This window comes from Saccopteryx bilineata, chromosome 1, assembly GCF_036850765.1.
Source record: "Saccopteryx bilineata isolate mSacBil1 chromosome 1, mSacBil1_pri_phased_curated, whole genome shotgun sequence".
Lineage (NCBI taxonomy): Eukaryota > Metazoa > Chordata > Mammalia > Chiroptera > Emballonuridae > Saccopteryx > Saccopteryx bilineata.
Window position 1 is genome coordinate 304,916,056 of NC_089490.1, and position 18,064 is coordinate 304,934,119.

The following is an 18,064-nucleotide window of genomic DNA, read 5'->3' on the forward strand; positions in this document are numbered from 1 at the left end:
AACTCGACCCTCATTGGACAGATGTGACCGGGAGTTACTTTGTTACCTAAATGACAGGAAGCAGTCCTGGTGGGAGGTAAAAGTTAGAAGCCACACTATCCCTAAGACATGCTGTTTCCAAGACAAAGCCTGGGGGTTCCAGCTGATCTGCATTCCTGGGACTCTTCCCAAACTTCTCTGCCTTGGTTCAGAACTTTGTGCCCTTTCCAAGACAGCATTCCTTTTCCGAAAAGTGCAGTGAACTACATCCATGAGTTTCCTTCTGCCTAGAGGACAACTGGGAAGGCACTGGACATGGGTAGTTTGGAAAGAGAATGGACTCTTCCCAGCAACACCTCAGCTCCAGGGATGCTGCCTCGGACCCTCCTTTCTGAGCTCCCTTCTTGGGCCATTCCTCCTCTTGTAATTGCTGCTTTCCTCACTGCCTGCGAGAACAGAAGTGAGGATGGAGTTCTAGTTTGGGCACAGAACATGCTCCAATCTTCACAAAAATAGTGAACACGCTGTCAAAATTTCTCAAGAGAAAAGGAAGTTCCCCGAGGAGCTGAAGGTAGGGAAACCGTCATTGGGGGCTCTGGGAAGGTGCAGACGTGACTCTCCAGGACAGTTTCCTGGTCCGGCCTCCTCTCTCGTGGGAATGTGCCTGACTCTGTGCTCAACACAAAAACCACAGCTCTGACTGACAGACCTCAGAGCCCCAGTGACCCTGCTGGGATGGAAGCAGCTCAGATGGGCAACTGCAGTCTACTCTAGGGAGACATCCACAGTCTCCTCTGTCCTACACCCAACACACCCCATGTGACTTTCTCCGTATTAAATGACGTTGAGAATCAGAGATAGAAAATCCCAACTTCTCTACTTCATCCAAAGGCTACTGGGATGGAAAACCATCTGGCAAGTTCTCAGCATGATATTCAAAGGGACACCTGTCACTTGTGCTGTTTCTCCCCAAGCTCCCCCCACCCCACCTTCCTGATCAGTTGCTCAGCTCCCTCCACTATTAGTAACTGGGGAGAAAGGTCTTGTTTGAGCAGCCCGGGGACTGGCCAACTCAGAAGCAGCAACATGTCCTAAAATGGTCACAGAAAACGCCACAGGTCTGGCTGAAGTTCAGCTCCTAAAGGAAGGGGCAGAACCCAGGCAGGATGAGTTCCCCATCACCCCGCCCTAAATCTCAAGCCCAAGATCAACCCCTTCTCTGAGGACTACTTACCATTCCACAGTACCTCCAGCGAGCGAGGGGACAGCGGGATAGCCTTGTTCTCTGTTATTATGGGGCTGACGTAGGAAGCTAAGTAAGGGACAGAAGTCCAGATCTGTGAAAGGTAAGGGAGTGTGTGGATGAAAAGACCAGGCTGAGCTCTCTCTCTCAGCCACTTGATCTTCAGGGCCCAGCTCTTTGTATTTCCTCTCCTCACCACCTTTTCTCATTCCCAAGGCTCCTGCTGACATCCTGGAGGGCTCCCTATGGCACCAAGTCAAGCAGCCAGGGGAAATGGCTGTGCCCAGGGAGGAAGGTGAGAACCAGAGCACCCTGGGGGCTCCAAGGTATACTCAGGTCTCCCCGACTCCCTCCAAATGGTTTGGAAACTTCAACTAAAACTCTCAGCCTACTTCTTCATTTGAAAAATGGGTGTCAGCTGGGATGAGGGTAAATGAATCAATAGACATTTGTTAAGCACGTACAACATGCCAGGCAATGGTCTCGGCATCTAGTCCCCTCCCCTGGTCACTCTATGCAGGCTCCCGGCCCTGCCAACACTGTTCACCTTGGCTGCATTAACGAGTCTCCAAGCATTGAGCAGGCCAAATCCATGCTGGTGGCTGTGGCTGAAGCCCGCCTCATTGGTCACCCAATCTGCACGGCGATCTTCATACTGACAAGACAGAGGTCCTGATTAGTCTCTTGGATTTCAACCTAACTCTGGTTTACCTGCTCACCCTGCTGGACGATCCCACCCAGGCACTCCCACTATGGGCGGCCATGCCATGAGGAATGCATTCCCCAAGGAAAGCTAAGGTCAGTCTCCATGATGTCACCACCCCAAGGGCCTGCTTTTAGAGAAGGAGCCAGGAGTCACAGACTCCCAAGAGGAAGTGTCCTGGAGCTTTCTCTTGCAGGTAAAATGGCATCACCTGAATAGGTGTGAATGTGTTTAGGACTTGGTCTTGACAGGGTCCCCACCCCTGTTCTACACACATGGGGGTAAGCTCCTAGCGTCTGCAACATTTAGAATCTGAAGAGTCCTGATCCCTATAAGCCCTTGGGATCTGAAATCTGGGGTCGGCTGGCTGGGTCCTCTGTCTACCTGCTAGCATCTCACCTGGGTGGCCGTGAAGACAATGATGTGCTGGATGTCACGCCATGTGAGGCAGGGCCGCACCTGCAGCATGAGGGCAATCATGCCAGCTGCCAAGGGAGCTGCGGCGGAGGTGCCGGTGTGGCCCTCAGTGCAGCCTGTGCCCTTCTGAAGGTCCCAGTCAGTGGTCACCTGGCAGTGAAATGGAGGGGAGGGGACTGGGTTTGAGACTGTTCACAGGTGCTATAAAGGCTGTGGTTAGTCTGGTCCTCAGAACAAGCCTCTCTGGAGGGCCATTCCTCTGTGAGAGCTTAGTCTTTGACCCAAGTGAGGCCCAGTAGCAGGCCAGGGCAAAGGAGACCCTTAATCCTTCTAGACCTCACAAGAGACTCTCTGCAGGGCTGAGAAAGAGGATAGACATTAGAGAACCACTTATGAGGGTCTAGTTGTGTGGGAAAGCAGGTAGAGGCATAGGAGAAGCCTACCTGCAGAGGACAGTATCCTGATTCCTGCTGCTCTAACTCTCCATCCCCAAATTCTCCACCCCCACCCCCACTCCCAACCCTCCGGCCCCTCCAACCATGCTAGACAGAGGAAGTGGTCAAGGAGCTCCTGGGCCCCAGCTGGAGCTAAGACAACGGTGACGGCACCATCCAGGAAATCCAACTTGGCTGCTCAGTGATAAGGAGCTGCAGTGACATCAGTGCGAACAAAGGGAACGTGTTCCCAGGGAGAGGGGACTGTCCCCTTGTCTACCCCATGGGCTCGGTAAGGGATTAGTGTCTGTACTATCCTGAACTGTGGCAATTGACAGGATGAGCTGCCCCACCACATGGTGCCTTAGTATGGTTTCCATGAGTCCCCTTCTCTACCTGTGTTCAGAGTGGGAGGTGAGAGATGAGAGTGGGGGTAGGGAGGGGAGAAGTGGCAGGTGTTCGGCGTTAATTTTTTTGTGTTTTTTTGAGGAGAGACTGGAAGGAAGAAACATGAGAAGCATCCACTCATAGTTACAGCACTTTAGTTGTTCATTGATTACTTCCCGTACATGAATTGACTGCGGGGGCTCAGGCTGAGCCAGTGACCCCTTGCTCAAGCCAGTGACCTTAGGCTCAGGCCAGTGACCCCTTGCTCAAGCTGGTGAGCCTTCGCTCAAGCTGGCAACCTTGGGGTTTCGAACCTGGGACCTCAGCATCCCAGGATGACACTCTATCCTCTGTGCCACCACCAGTCAGGTCAGCATCGAGCTGTTTCTATGCTGTAAGCAACCCTGGAGGCACACAGGGGTTAGCTGCAGAAGGCTCTGACTAGATCTGCTCCACTATACGGCACTTTGATTGTAGCACATGGTGCTAAGGTTAAGACCAGAAATATTTTTTCTTTCAACCTTCTCTTCTGGGTCAGATACCAGGGTCCTAAATTCTGCCAAGAGCTGCCCTTCCTCCACTGTGCTCACTGCTTCCCTCCCAGCTGTTACAGCAGCTGCCAAGACATATAATTTTCACTCAGACGCCATGCACTCCCAGAAGAGAAGGAAAAAACTCCCAAGTTGTAGTCTCATTGAGACTGAGAAGCCTGGTCAGTGCCAGGGAGCAGATTGATTTTTTCCTGTTAAGGAAACGGCCTCACGGTGACAGTCTAGTGTGTAGGTGGGAGGCCTGGGAATGTGCCTATGGCGGAAGGAGCCCCCGCGGCCACAGGGAAGTCCAGGAATGTGCCCCTGGCAGCCAAATGGTGGGTAGCCTGTGCCTCCCCACCCTGCTCTCAGGAAGACAGTGTCCCCCAGCCGGTCACTGACCACTGACTGGCAGCAGGAGCTTTCCAAGGCAAGGGCATCCCAAAGATGAAAAACTGGCGAAACAAACTCTTCGTTTCTGGACAAGTTACACTTCTGATGGAAGGTGGGGGTGTGGGTGAGGGTAAGAAGTGGTGTTGATCAAGAGGACAAAAGCCAGACCCCTCACAGCAAGACTGACAACTATGCCTGGGGAGCCCTGTAGGTTCCTGGGTGGGGCTGGGATGATGGATTTCTGCCAGGGATGAAGAGCACAGTATGTTCCAGCTCTTCTTCCGAGCCCAGTGCAGCCTTGTGGGGATGGGGGGGGGTGCCCTCTGCACCTAGACCCCCGCCTGCAGAGCAAAGCTTCCCCTTGCTCCTTTCCTTTAGTCCACTCCTTTTTCTCTTCTCCCTGGGGGTGGGGGGGGGGGAGGAGAGGGGCGGCCAACTGGCCCAGAGCCTTGGAACATTGTGTTAACCAGAAGTCATTTACAGGCAAAACAAAATTTCAGTTTTAGAAAGTGAATGTGACCCAGCAGAAGACAAAGCAGCCTAATTCCCAATGGCCCCAGAGAGACCTCCCCACACTGCCACTGGAGAAACCCGACACGCCTGCCCCAGCACAGCTCATCTGGAGCCTGTCCCCACTTCATTCTATTCTGTTCCCAGTTTACTCTATTATGGGCAGTGGGGCGGGCAGAGAGCTCTGGGCTGACAGCCCGGAGACTGAAGATGCTGGCATGGAGCTCAGCCAGCGGGGTGTATGCACTAGACCCTGAATTCTTTACAATGTTCCCAGAGTTTGTGAGCTCCACTCTGTTGCTGTATCCAATCTCTTGTTTGCTGAGGCTCCGAGGAAAGAGCCCTCCGACAGGCGTTCCCCTGGCTCCTTATCCTGCCCATCCCATAAACACAGCCACCAGCTCGACTCCTGAACATGACCATGAGCAGAACGCACAGTATTTACGTAAGGGCTGAACAGCAATGGAATGATGATATTCTCTTAAGCTTGTAGGGATTAGCCAAAGCCCAACTCTACCAAAGAAAGACATTTCAAAGTTCTTTACTTAATGTGACACTTCACAGTTGCTCTAACGATATATACATTTGTATGTTAAAGGTTTTTGTTTTTTTTTGCAGAGACAGAGAGTCAGAGCGAGGGATAGATAGGGACAGACAGGAACGGAGAGAGATGAGAAGCATCAATCGTTTTTCTTTGCGACACCTTAGTTGTTCATTGATTGCTTTCTCATATGTGCCTTGGGGGGGGGGGTACAGCAGACCAAGTAATTCCTTGCTCGAGCCAGCGACCTTAGGTCCAAGCTGGTGAGCTTTGCTCAAACCAGATGAGCCGCGCTCAAGCTGGCGACTTTGGGATCTCGAGCCTGGGCCCTCCACATCCCAGTCTGACGCTCTATCCACTGCGCCACTGCCTGGACAGGCTGTAAGTCAGGGGTCGGAAACCTATGGCTCGCGAGCCAGGCTCTTTTGATGGCTGCATCTGGCTCGCAGACAAATCTTTAATAAAAATAATAATGTTAAAAATATAAAACATTCTCATGTATTACAATCCATTCATTTCCTACCGCTCATGTTCACAGTTGTGGGTGGCTGGAGCCAATCACAGCTGTCCTCCGGGACAACACCAAATTTTTATTGGATAATGCATAACGTACACAGGTCGTTGTATGGCTCTCACAGAATTACATTTTTTTTTTTTTTTCATTTTTCATTTTTCTGAAGCTGGAAACGGGGAGAGACAGTCAGACAGACTCCCGCATGCGCCCGACCGGGATCCACCCGGCACGCCTACCAGGGGCGACGCTCTGCCCACCAGGGGGCGATGCTCTGCCCATCCTGGGCGTCGCCATGTTGCGACCAGAGCCACTCTAGCGCCTGAGGCAGAGGCCACAGAGCCATCCCCAGCGCCTGGGCCATCTTTGCTCCAATGGAGCCTTGGCTGCGGGAGGGGAAGAGAGAGACAGAGAGGAAAGCGCGGCGGAGGGGTGGAGAAGCAAATGGGCGCTTCTCCTGTGTGCCCTGGCCGGGAATCGAACCTGGGTCCTCCGCACGCTAGGCCGACGCTCTACCGCTGAGCCAACCGGCCAGGGCTCACAGAATTACATTTTAAACTATGTGGTGTTCATGGCTCTCTCAGCCAAAAAAGGTTCCTGACCCCTGCTGTAAGTTAAAGTTTTAAAGATAAAACCACCTCACGGTTTTCGGTGCCCTCAGCTTCACTCTCCCAGCGGAGGCACACTGAGGACAGAGGTGTGCTAGGGAAGAAGGACCCAAGGGACAGGACAGGGAGGCAGGGAGCAGGAAGGAAGGTGACTGTGCTGCCTGAGAAAAGGATTATGGGACAGGGCCGGGGGGGCACTTACAATGCTCCGGAGCATCTTGTCCCCACCACTGAAGGTGACCGCCAGCATGGAGGCGCACTCCTCTGCATAGAAAGGCATCCGTCCCTCCTCATCCACAGCCCCTGGGGCAGAGCAGGGAAAAGGGAGCTGAGAGAAAATCCTGATAATGTCCGAGTTACCTCTGAGTTATCAGCTAGGAGGTGGTCTTGAGTTTAAAAAATGATTTCAGTGGCCCAAGTGCCTCCTAGTGCCCACACCCCTCACTTGAACAGGCAACCTCCAGTGGCAGAGGGTATTCTGTGCCCTAAACACCATTCTTTCAGCAGACTTGCTCCAGGGTAGAACTGGGGGCAACCCGCCTCTATACCTACATTAATTTGCTCAGCATTTATTATCTACCGTGAGTCACACACTGTGCAGAGCATGCAGGCCACACAGAAAAGGATAGTCCTCATCTCAAGAAGCTCAAGAGTCAAGGAGGAAGCTGGGTGAGTAAATAAGAACCACTGGGATGGCAAATGCTATGGCAGGCACACAGGTCAAGGGGACGGGAGGCTGGAACAGAGGCTAACCAGCCACAGTAGTGAGGTAGGTGGGGGATCCGCAGAAGCTGGGCTGTTTCCCAGGGCCCAGGACCTTCTGAGCACGGCCTGAAATTCTGCGAGAGCAGGGCCAGTCCTCCAAATGCTCTGAACCCGATGAGGAGGTCATGCTCAGACAGTATACACACACAAAAGCTGGGCACACCAAGATACACAACCCCCTCACCACAGGGACACACAGACACACCAGGATGCACAACCCTCTCACCACAGTGACACACACATCAAGGTATAATCCCCTCACCACTGAGTCACACACACCAAGGTACAGTCCATTCACCACATAGCAACACATACACACTGAAATAGCCTCACTAGAGTTACACACCCACACACACACCAATAAACAGTTCCCTTCTGAGTGACACATACACACCAAGATTCAAGCCCCACACCACTGAGTCACACACACTAGGTTACAGTCCCTTCACCAGAGTGACATACACACACCGAAATACCGTCACCGCAGTCTCTCTCTCTCACACACATACATACGCGCGCGCACATACACACACATACCAACATACACAGTCCGCTTACCACCGAGTCACACATACACGGGACCATAAGGTTGCTACCTATGGTGACTGTGTAGATGGAGTTGGCGTAGCCATCGTAGTTGCAGTTGTCATTGTGCTGGCCCCCATTGCCACTGGCTACCACAAAGATGCTCCCAAAGCCCTGGCGGCCAGCAATCACCCCATGTTGCAAAGCAGCCTGAGGAGCAAAAATGCCCAGTCAGTTGAGAACCTCATAAAAAAACCTATACCTTCCATACAAGCTGCCTTCCTCTCCGCTTCCAGGAAGGAGAAAAGTCCAAAAGGAGTGGGCATGGGAAGAAGAGATTTAAAGGTGGACACAAGGAAGGAGGAAGCTGTTAGTTGAGCAATTACTGATGGATGTTCTCTGCTTATCACAGAGGGTGGGGCCAGAAATGAGGAGCCAAGCACAAAACCTAAGGGAGCCCATCTCAAAGCACTGATTCCATTTCTCTTTCAGAACTTGGGAACCCCTTCCACCTTCCTGCTCCCAGTTAGGAGTGCTCCTCCTGAAGAGGTAGCAGGGTTAGATGGCATAAGCCTGGCACTACAAGTGGGGGTGAGATGCGGTGGGAGAGGGACTGACTTACAGTATTCTGGGAACTGAATGAAGAGGGTGCATGCAGCTCAGTTACCTTTCCAAGCTGATGGGGGCCGTCTACCGTCTTCCCGTCATCATCTGGTCCCCAGCTGTTGAGGAAGACCCAGAGGGGGAGCCGGAGTCAGGCTGTGGCAGCCTGCACAGGCCCCATCTCAGCTGGCCACCCCTCTGCCTGGGCTCATTCTCCTCAAAGGGTTCCAGGTCAGGACTTCCATGGTGAAAGGACAGAAAGTTCAAAGGTTCAGCCTCCGCTCCAAAGTGGAAAAGAGAAGTTCATGCTAAGGTTCTTCCCCTTGGAAACCTTCCCAATTTAGGACTATGTTAACCTGCTCTTAAAAATCTTTTTTCAGGTCTCAGGGAGCTGGAGGCAGGACATGTTGGTGGAGAGGGATAGGGTCCCATCCTCCTGATCTAGGGGGGTCTGGGCAAGGCTTCACAGAGAGCACCCACGAGGGAGGGACCTAATCTGCATAGTCCCAGGTCCGAGGAGTTCTCCATTTCTTCTCTAAGAGGAAATATACATTGTGGATGTCATGGAGTTAAGGCAGGTACCAGTCAGGGGTCGAAAAGGTACAGCAGTGCCATGGGGGCAGCCCAATCTCAGTTTCTCTTTAACCCCATCCCCACCCTCACCATAACCACATCCTGATGCTACATTTATGTGTAGGTCGAAGGGACTGCCACTGGGCACTCAGCTTAGCTATAGGTGGAGAGGAAAGCCCACTTTCTCCCAGAGCCCTTATGAGTTTGTTAAATAGCTTGAGCATGCCTCGTATGGCAATTTGATTACTCGGGTGACATGTGGCTTAAGACTAGGAACCCAGTGGCTGGGGGTCTGGCGAAATAAGGGCAATGGGTTTATAGGCTGAATCCAATGAGGAGGCCCCTGCTGGAACCCACTAGAGTTACTCACTTGCTGTTCTTTTGTTAGAGAATTAGTACCACTGTTTGAGCCTCTTTCCCGCTCACCTGTTCCTGGCTCTGTCTCACCTGCAACTGTAGATGTCGTTTATCTGATAGTGCTTGTTGAACGCGACAGCCTCCATGCTGTCTGTAAGGGGTCCATCCAGTAACCGGATACCTAGGCAGCAAATGCCACATTAGCTCCTTAATAATGTTCCTCCTCTACGTGGGGAACTCAGTCGTGGGGAGCCATGTGGAGATGTACTTTTCCCTCCAGGCACTCTTGTGTTTTTATGTCATGTGGATGTACCTGCACAGAAGTATTTTTTAATATAATGCTAAACCTAAGACTTTAAGGATCATTGGGTCTGGTGGGAAGAGGCAGAGGCTAGAATGCAGGTAGCCAAATTTCCCTTTTTATTTGTCTTTTATCATGTACAACACTGATGGGCGGCATGACAAATAGAAGGTGCTCAATAAATGACCCTCATTACCATTAACTACTCTATGGATGCCTAATTTCACCTTCTAAAATGGGGCAGGTCACATCCTGGTGACTGACCGACTGTAGGGACAAATGGAGCTTTCAGAAGGAATCTGGACCCTGAAGGTTTCTGGCTCCCTCTGCAGCTTCACTGAAAGAGCGGCTGCCCTCTGCTGGAGTACAAGAAGAATACAGCCAATTTATTGAGTCGGGTCCCAAGCCTTCAGGAGTCACAGGGAAATCTTCCCTGTTCATTCCCTTCATCTCCTGCACCACTGGACGAAGACTGAGAGGCGAAGGAGTCATAGAACAACCCCCAGGGGAAGCCAGGGTTTGTCAGGTCTCTTGAAAGGATGGAAAGCAGACAGGGACCATCAGAAGGGCAGGGAGCTGGAGAGCTGGGAGACGGGAGAGGAGCCTCCACAGACAGGAGGGGGATCAGGGAGGATGGGCAGAGGAGAGTATGCCTGGCAAACTGAAAGTACAAGTACAGCACAGAGATGTAAAGGAGGCATCACTACAATCAGCTGGGTCACTGATGGGCCATAACCAAGATCAGAAAAAGGGAAGAGGAGACTGAGCAGGTGTAACTTGAAGTCTACATCATGCATCAAGGGCATTCCCCCTTTTACCCATTTTTTTTTGTTTTGTTTTTTGTTTTGTATTTTTCTGAAGCTAGAAACGGGGAGAGACAGTCAGACAGACTCCCGCATGCGCCCGACCAGGATTCACCTGGCACGCCCACCAGGGGCATTGCTCTGCCCACCAGGGGGCGATGCTCTGCCCCTCCGGGGGGGGGGGGGTGTCACTCTGCCGAGACCAGAGCCACTCTAGCGCCTGGGGCATAGGCCAAGGAGCCATCCCCAGCGCCCGGGCCATCTTTGCTCCAATGGAGCCTTGGCTGCAGGAGGGGAAGAGAGAGACAGAGAGGAAGGAGGGGGGGGTGGAGAAGCAAATGGGTGCTTCTCCTATGTGCCCTGGCCGGGAATCGAACCCAGGTCCCCCGCACGCCAGGCCGACGCTCTACCGCTGAGCCAACCGGCCAGGGCTCCTTTTACCCGTTTTAGATGGTGGGGTCATTGCTGCTAAAAGCATGTCTAAAACACCTTTGTACTGAAAAGAGTATCAGTGAACTGATTTGTCCTAGGGACATTTATTCCAAGCTTACCCTTTGTTCCATGCTGTGTGTGTTGAGGGTAGGATAAAGACAGTACACCTTTTGGGGGTGGGGTAGGGAACCAGGAGGACCATCCCAGGAGAACCCCGCGGAGGCCGGCCCGGAAGATACCTGCTATGCGGCTCCCGTACGCCACGCCCACTGCACAGAAGCTGTTGTTAGGCACCGCAGCAATCTCGCCGGCACATCGAGTACCATGGTGGTTGCCACTCTCCATATCAGGGTGGGGCATAGGGTCAGGGTCATTAGAGTTGAGGTCATAGCTGCCTTCAGGGCTCTAAAACATGTGGGGGGAGGGGTGACAGTGCTCACTCACTGGTTATATGAGGTCAGGGAGAGAGGGGAACTGGGCATTTGGGGCTTCGAGCCACAGCAGCTGGCCCATCTCCCTCTGAAAACTACGTGGGCTACAAAATGTGAGGATAGGACACACTTGGGCAAAACTGAGAAGTGCTACAGTTCTTAGGAAACTTCCCTCTTGTCCATTACAGAAATGTGTCCAGAAAATTGCTCTGTGATTTGGGAAACCTGGGATAAAAACGATTTAGGGCTACCTAAAGGCCAGGCTTTAGAAAGAGAAGGTGCTCAGGGCTCGTGTGGAGAGGGCAGTTGCCTGCAGGCCCTACTCCTCATTCCCCGGGGCAGGGAGCTGTGTCAGGAACCAGTGAGTATACCCTGGGGTCCTCTCCCTGGCTGAGGGGGAACGGGAACCACTCCGTGTTTCAGCTGCCAGTCTGGAATGCTGGCTGGGGAAGGAGATGAAGAACACCATCCCACTCCCTAGGCTCCTCTGTTTGGCCCAAAGACCTCTAAGGAAGGGGATAAGCCGAAGGCAAAACCAAGAAGGAGGTAAGACATGGGGTGAAGGGGGTCATTCCAGGGCCACTCACATAGTTGGGTGCAATATCCTGGATGGTGTGTTCCACTCCATCATCCACGACCACCACAGTCACCCCTCGCCCAGTCACGTTGCGTTCCCATACACCCGTCACGTTGATGTCCCTGCCGGGGCTCTGTCGGTTATTCTGCAGGAGATAAGGTCAGGACCTGTCTGTCCCAAAGCCTTGGGAACCTAGTGACACACTGCATAGCCCATAGAGATACCAGGCATAGCTGGCAGCCTCTTTTCACTCTTGGCTGCCATCAGAGAGCCAAATAGAGGTTGTGAACCAATAGGTCTAGGTGGGGATGCAGTCAATGAGGAACAAGTGAGAACTTTGCTACAACCTAAGTCTCCAGGGAAGCCTGGCAGCATTAATGGGCAATACGATGAAATGGTGGCTAGGCTAAAGATTGGATGGTACAATTATTATGCCATATAATGTATATTATGGTAACGTTATATAATTTTAGCAGTCAATACTCTAAAGTGTTTAGAATGTACTAGATGCACACAATTAATCCATTTATCCTTACTATATCTATAAGGTAGGTATTATTACAATTGCTAGTTTATAGAGAAGAAAACTCAGGCACCAAAAGGTTAAGCAGCTTGCCCAAAGGCACATGCTGGCAAGTAGAAGAGCTGGAACTGGAGCTCAGGCAGCCTGGCCCAGCACCCATGCCCTAACTACTGCAGCCCACTGGCTCTCTAAAAGTGAGCCCAGGGAAGGTGGGGCTCGAGGGGGAAACACAAAACCAAAGCCCACGGAAATGTCTTTTCAGGCAAACTGAAAAGTAACACAGTCAAATGTACACTGGAGAACTGGATACCCAGAACCTATCCACCTGAAGCTGAAGCCTACAGGACTGGACTCACCAGGTGCCACTGCTGTGGGTACTTGGGGTCATTGAAGTGGACGCTGCGCTTGGCTCGCTTTAGCAGCTTCTGCTCCGAATGCCAGCGCACAGCTTCATGCTTGGCTAATACGGCCTCTGCCTGCTGCCGGATGGCCTCCACCTTCTTCTGATCCGGCTGGTGCCCAGCTGGCTGGACAAAGAGGTAGTGCCCCTGGAGCTCCCCGATGCGTCCAGTGTTCACCAGCCCTGCTGCCTGGGCCAAGGCATCTGCCTTCTCCTCCAGAGCCTCTTCTTTCCCCTGGCCTCCCCAGCTGTCTAGATGCACAGCCCAGCTTAGCCCCACTGGGCCCTGGGCCTCAAGCCGACCTGTCCCTGCCAGGCCCATGACCCAGGGAACCAGTAAGAAGAGCCCGGCTAATTCCAGCCAGAGGCAGGTGGGCAGTCCCAGAGGGGCATCCAAGTGTGGCACTTTCTGCCTCCCCTTCGGCATCAGAGCAGAAGGCTGCAGACAAAAAGAAAGGACATGAAATATAAAAGAGCTGATAACTGCAGGAGTCTGAGAATGGACTGAGCCACCAATGTTCAACTGGAAACTCCAATCCACTCTTTTTAAATCAGGAAACACATGATCCTCTGTTTTTATTCAAATTTATCACTGACCAACAGGGATAAGGCCCCAGGTGGAGTGTAGGCCAGTACCAACCCCAGGGAGCACCTCCGTGGAGTGAGGACCAATTGCCATCTCACTAGATAATTACGAAGCATGTCCAGTTGCTAACAGGCACCACACTGTTCTTTTCCACTGTTGCCCTGAAAAGGGCTCCAAAGTCCTGCCACTCCCACAAATTACTGGCCGAATCATGGCCGTTCTTTAGAAGAGAACCTCCTCCCTTACTTAGAGGGCACAAAAATCTTTCTCCAGCTGACTTCTTGGTCCAACTGTCCTCAGGGTTTACTCTTTCCCTTGAGGTGGGGCCCCATACCCACCTGGACTCGAAGTGAGGCTGAGCTCCTGGTCTGGCTAACCACCTCATGCTCATTTTGTGCAAATGGAGAAAAGGCATCACTTTCACTGTGAGTTCTGCTGAGTCTGAGCACAGACTACAGACCTGTGGACCCCAAGAAAAGAAGAAATGGTGTCTTCCCAAACGCAGTGAAGCAAACAGAGCCTCACCATGAATTCCAGGACCTACAACCAAAGAAACTGACCACCCATCAAGTATTATTTCCAGGTATCCCAGACAGGTCATAGAGTGGAACAGAAGTGGTACAGTAAGGCCAAATCAGTACAAAACCCAGAAACTCTACTTCGTGTCCTAACCAGGCGTCCCCAAACACAGGCCGCATGCGGCCTCCTGAGGCCATTTATCCAGCCCCCTCCGCACTTCCGGAAGGAGCACCTCTTTCATTGGTGGTCAGTGAGAGGAGCACTGTATATGGCGGCCCTCCAACGGTCTGAGGGACAGTGAATTGGCCCCCTGTGTAAAAAGTTTGGGGACCCCTGAAAGAGGGCTTGAACTGTTACCAAAAACCCTTCTTGAAAAATTAGGTAGTAATGCTTCCTTCAAGTCCAGGTGGTAGCTAATTTCCTGATTTCTGTATCTGAAGGACACCAAGGGGAGTAAGAGTAGATAGGAGACAGGGGGAAAGGGGAAATGGCAACTGGGAGAGAAGAAATGACCAGAGAATAGCACTAAAGAAATACCCTGCCACTAGCTCAGCAGGCTGGCTTGGAAGTGGGAGCTCAGATTTCAAACCTGGGAATCCCACCCATGATTTGATATAAGTGCCAAATTAGAACTAATTTGTGGGCGACTGTGGGGACAGGAACAAGTGAATGGTAGAACATGTGTGTGCCTTTTGGTGTCTGAGTTTCTTTAGAGGCATCTGTTCTCTACTGGTGTCACTATGAAGCAAACCTTAGTACTCACACAGATACACAAATGGATCTGACTCAAAGCATTACAGAAAAAGTGGGTGTTTTATGGAAGTCTATTTGGAAAAGGGAGAAGGGAACTTATGCCACCTAATATTTCCCTCCAAAGTTCTGCATTCCACAACTCCTCTCTTTTCCTTTTAGGTTCCCCGGCATATACATTCCCTCTCAAAGTCCTTCCTGCCCTCCAGCTGCCTTGACTGTCCCAAGATATTCAGGTGGATTTGGCCAGTGTGCGTACCTTACTACGTAAAACAAGATCTTTATTAGCCAGATAGTGACCCATCTAGGCAGGCTCCTACAAACTCAGCAGCTTCCACAGATTTCCCAAGAGAAGAGAAACCTGAGCACCAGTTCCTCCTTCCCCTCCCGCAGAGCAGTTTTTCACCTCTCTTACTACACCGCCCCACGCCCAGGCTTCCTGGAAAAGAACCTTAAATATTTCCCGAAAGCAGATCCTAACCAGACTCAACGGTTAGACCTCTCTTTACAGCTCTCAGGGAGAAGATGAATCCTACGGCCAGCCCAGAATCCAACCAAGAGTCCGCTCCCGGGAGACCGTGATCCCCGCACCGTCTACACCCTGCCCCCCAGAAGTCAGGCTGCGAACAGGGGCCGCTTCCTTGATCGCCCTCCGCGGCCGCGATCATGCGTGCTGTGCGCCCCTGTCCTCCGCGGGATCGTGCCGTCCCAGAATCGCGGACCGCGGTGCCCGTGTGCCCGGGCTGTCTCACTCCCGGACTGGAGGAGCATTCTGTGCGGTCTCGCGTCTTCGGACACCGGCGCACCTCCCGGGTCTCGGCCCCTCTGCCTCGCAACGCTCCGCCCCGCACTGACTTCCTAACTCACCGGCCCGGCCGCAGCTCCAGCCGCCGCCTCCCTGCGGAAACTCGCGGCTTCCCGGGGGTCCGGGGAGCGATGACAGCAGCATCACTTCCGCCCGGCGGCGCAGCCAATCAGCGACGAGCCCGGGCCGCGGTCACCGGCGCTACGAGGCTGCTCCGGCGGGTCCCCTCAGCCGGGAGAGGAGCGCGCAGTTGGGCAGGGCTTTCTTCGCCGTCTAGAGTTCCCGGGCATCTTCAAGAGGGGCCTGCCAACGAAGATCGTGCTCTTCATGGTGTCCTCTGCAAACATCATCTCGGTTACGACCTTAAAAACACCTCATTTCTCTCCTTTCTCGGAGGCCACGGTCTCGACTCTCCCTGGAACCTTCCCAGAGGGCTCCTCCTTCCGCTGGGTCTTCTTCCTTCTGACGATTGCATCCCCCACTCCTCCCCGCGGCCGGGGAGAGGGCACTGACTTGTGTTGTAGGGATTTCTGCACCTCCGCGTTCCTGTGGCGGTGCCAGCTCCGGTCGCCAGGGGGCGCCGTCGGGGGCGGCTGAGCGGCCGCCGCCTCTCCTACCCGGGCCAGGACGATCCTCGCCCCCTCCGCTCGTGCCGCCGGAAGTGGGAGGTGTAGCGCGCGGGCCAGCGCCGACCCCTCCCACCAAGGCCCGGCCGCCCCCTCCCCCCGCTCCGCCCGCTCAGGTGCGTCCCGTCCCTCCCCCCTTCCCTCCCGGGGCGCGGAGCCCGAGGGGTTTGCAGGGCGCGCGCGGGCAGGGGGCTTTGACGCTGGGGGCGGCAGTGGAGACCAGGGGTGTGGAGGGTGCCCTGAGGATGCGGGCGGCCGGGCGGGGGTCCCGGCCTAGAAGTGGGACGGGGGCGGGCCACGGGCCGCGGGGCCGCGGGGAGGGTGCGCAGGGACTCTGGCCGGTGGCGGCTGCCAGTCCAGCTCGGTGGAGGGCGGCCGTGGCTACCCGGCGCTGCTTCCACCCATTGTCCCCTGCGCGTCCGCCCCCGTTCTTCCCGGAGGACCGGGCGCCTCCGCTGGCGCCGCCTCCCTGGGGTCTCCTCGATGGCGGTGCGGAGGAGAGCGAGTCCCTTGGCACTTTAGACTGTCCGTCCCTCACTGCAGCCCCGGTATACCTGCCCCCCACCCTTCGGGCTGTCCGGCGCGTTGTCGCATGTGTGACCGTGACCCGTGGTTTCCTTTGCTTGGTACCAAGGACCCCCGGCCCTGGGCTGTGTTGGGGCAGGAGATCTGCACCCGAGGGAGCAGGAATGGTGATTTGGGGGCCCATTTTCTCCTGGGAGTTTTGCATAATGGGGGAAACTGAGGCACGAGGGATCTCTGGCTTGTGACTGAGGTGTTGACACAGCCATCTCCATACTTGCCGTGTAGGTCCTGAAGGTTCAGGGTGTACCGTTGATACTGTTCAAGTTAAAAAGAAAAAGAATTTGAACTAGTATTGTACCTTTCCTCACCCCCCAAACATATTTTCTTCCCACAGAGGGCCATGAGTGAGTTTGTCCTGTAACATAAAAGATGGCCTTCAGATATAAGAAAGTCATCTTAACTGGATTACCCTGTTTTCAGCTCATTTTCACACCAGCGTAACCTAGATTCTCATGATGTTTTGCACGCCTGTAGTAACTTTCCTGTCAGTGGTTATCACACTTTTCCCATGGGTGGGGGACGCACTGACAGTAAGATACTTGTGTTGCTCAATATATGGCTTTTTTTCTCACACACAAACCGCCCTAAAATTTCTCTTAAGTTAATGGAGAATGCTTTTAATGTAACATCAATGAAGTGATTTAAAAAAATAAGATATTTTTGCTATCAGGCCAAAAAATACATCTTGTGTAATTAACATCAGACAATAGACATATTCAAATATGTGGATCATTTGAAAGTCTCACAGATTCTAGTTTCCTGTTTTAAATGACTGCATTTTTCCCCAAAATGAAGAAAGCTTTGCACAGACTCCTAGATATTTATATAAATACGATGATTCTTGAGGGTTGATGTCCACTGAATCGTATTGCACAATGGCTGTTTTAATACCCTGCCATTGAATAAATCCTTTTAAGTGTTTTCCCCTGGAGCCCAACTTTGTTTCTTTCCTGGAACAAGGACTGTTGTGTGAACATTCTGAGGGGGGAAAGATACATTTGTTTTAAAAACTTGAAACTTGTAGCCCGTAATTTGTTTCTGAAAGTGCAGAGCGTGATGGCTGCGTCTGAGGTAGCTGATGTGGTGGCCGATGCCTCCAGTTCTCCAGAATCCTCTTCTAGTTCATGTGCTTCCAAATCAGACGGTGGTCTCCTTGATGGTCTAAGGTAATGTGTGGATTCTTGACTGGGAAGATTTTTTTGGGTAAAGGGTTTTTGAGCCGGGCCTCATATGGAAGTGTAGCTGGTCTTTCCTTTTTTTTGGCTCTAGTAGCACTGCACTAGATTAACCTTTTTTAAAGGTAGGGACTGTGCGATCTATATTTGTATTTTTGGTACGTAACACAGCATCAGACAGCAGACATTTAAAATGTCTGTGAATAAATAGATTAGACTATAGGAAGTTAGACTCATCCAAAAATGCAAATACTTTTTCATTCTATCCTAAACAGATTATGTTCATTTAACTACATGCTTATATATTCTACAATTGTATATACACATATGCATCTTCTCTATGATATGTGTATGCAGATACATATATATACACAGATATTCTTGTGTGTGTTTGTATTTATATATCTGTGTCTATAGATAGATAGCTTTGATAGTATGGCTTACTGCTTTATGTATATATTTTGCCTTCCAT

At 52.4% G+C, this 18,064-nt stretch overlaps 2 protein-coding genes across 10 annotated transcripts in view; one reads left to right on the top strand and one right to left on the bottom strand.

Annotated features, from left to right (window-relative positions):
* The window catches only part of PCSK7 (proprotein convertase subtilisin/kexin type 7), a 29,898-nt gene extending 14,501 nt beyond the window's left edge, over positions 1-15,397 (bottom strand). The window contains exons 1-12 of one of the 4 annotated variants that reach the window (XM_066245531.1): positions 15,269-15,397; positions 13,471-13,592; positions 12,503-12,985; positions 11,634-11,768; positions 10,855-11,020; positions 9,170-9,260; positions 8,214-8,268; positions 7,618-7,756; positions 6,459-6,559; positions 2,325-2,492; positions 1,770-1,877; positions 1,214-1,316 (exon numbers count right to left, since the gene is read on the bottom strand). In XM_066245531.1, coding sequence (XP_066101628.1) covers positions 1,214-1,316; positions 1,770-1,877; positions 2,325-2,492; positions 6,459-6,559; positions 7,618-7,756; positions 8,214-8,268; positions 9,170-9,260; positions 10,855-11,020; positions 11,634-11,768; positions 12,503-12,973 — 1,537 coding nt within the window. In that variant the 5' untranslated portion in view covers positions 12,974-12,985; positions 13,471-13,592; positions 15,269-15,397. The other 3 variants (XM_066245541.1, XM_066245547.1, XM_066245557.1) reach the window with 3 other exon arrangements.
* Positions 15,398-15,817: 420 nt separating this feature from the next.
* RNF214 (ring finger protein 214) overlaps positions 15,818-18,064 on the top strand; it is a 58,509-nt gene continuing 56,262 nt past the window's right edge. Inside the window, exons 1-2 of one of the 6 annotated variants that reach the window (XM_066245474.1) lie at positions 15,818-15,948; positions 17,463-17,583. In XM_066245474.1, coding sequence (XP_066101571.1) covers positions 17,474-17,583 — 110 coding nt within the window. In that variant the 5' untranslated portion in view covers positions 15,818-15,948; positions 17,463-17,473. Of the gene's footprint in view, positions 15,949-15,997; positions 16,525-17,441; positions 17,584-18,064 lie in introns of those variants that run through there. The other 5 variants (XM_066245480.1, XM_066245466.1, XM_066245447.1 and 2 more) reach the window with 5 other exon arrangements.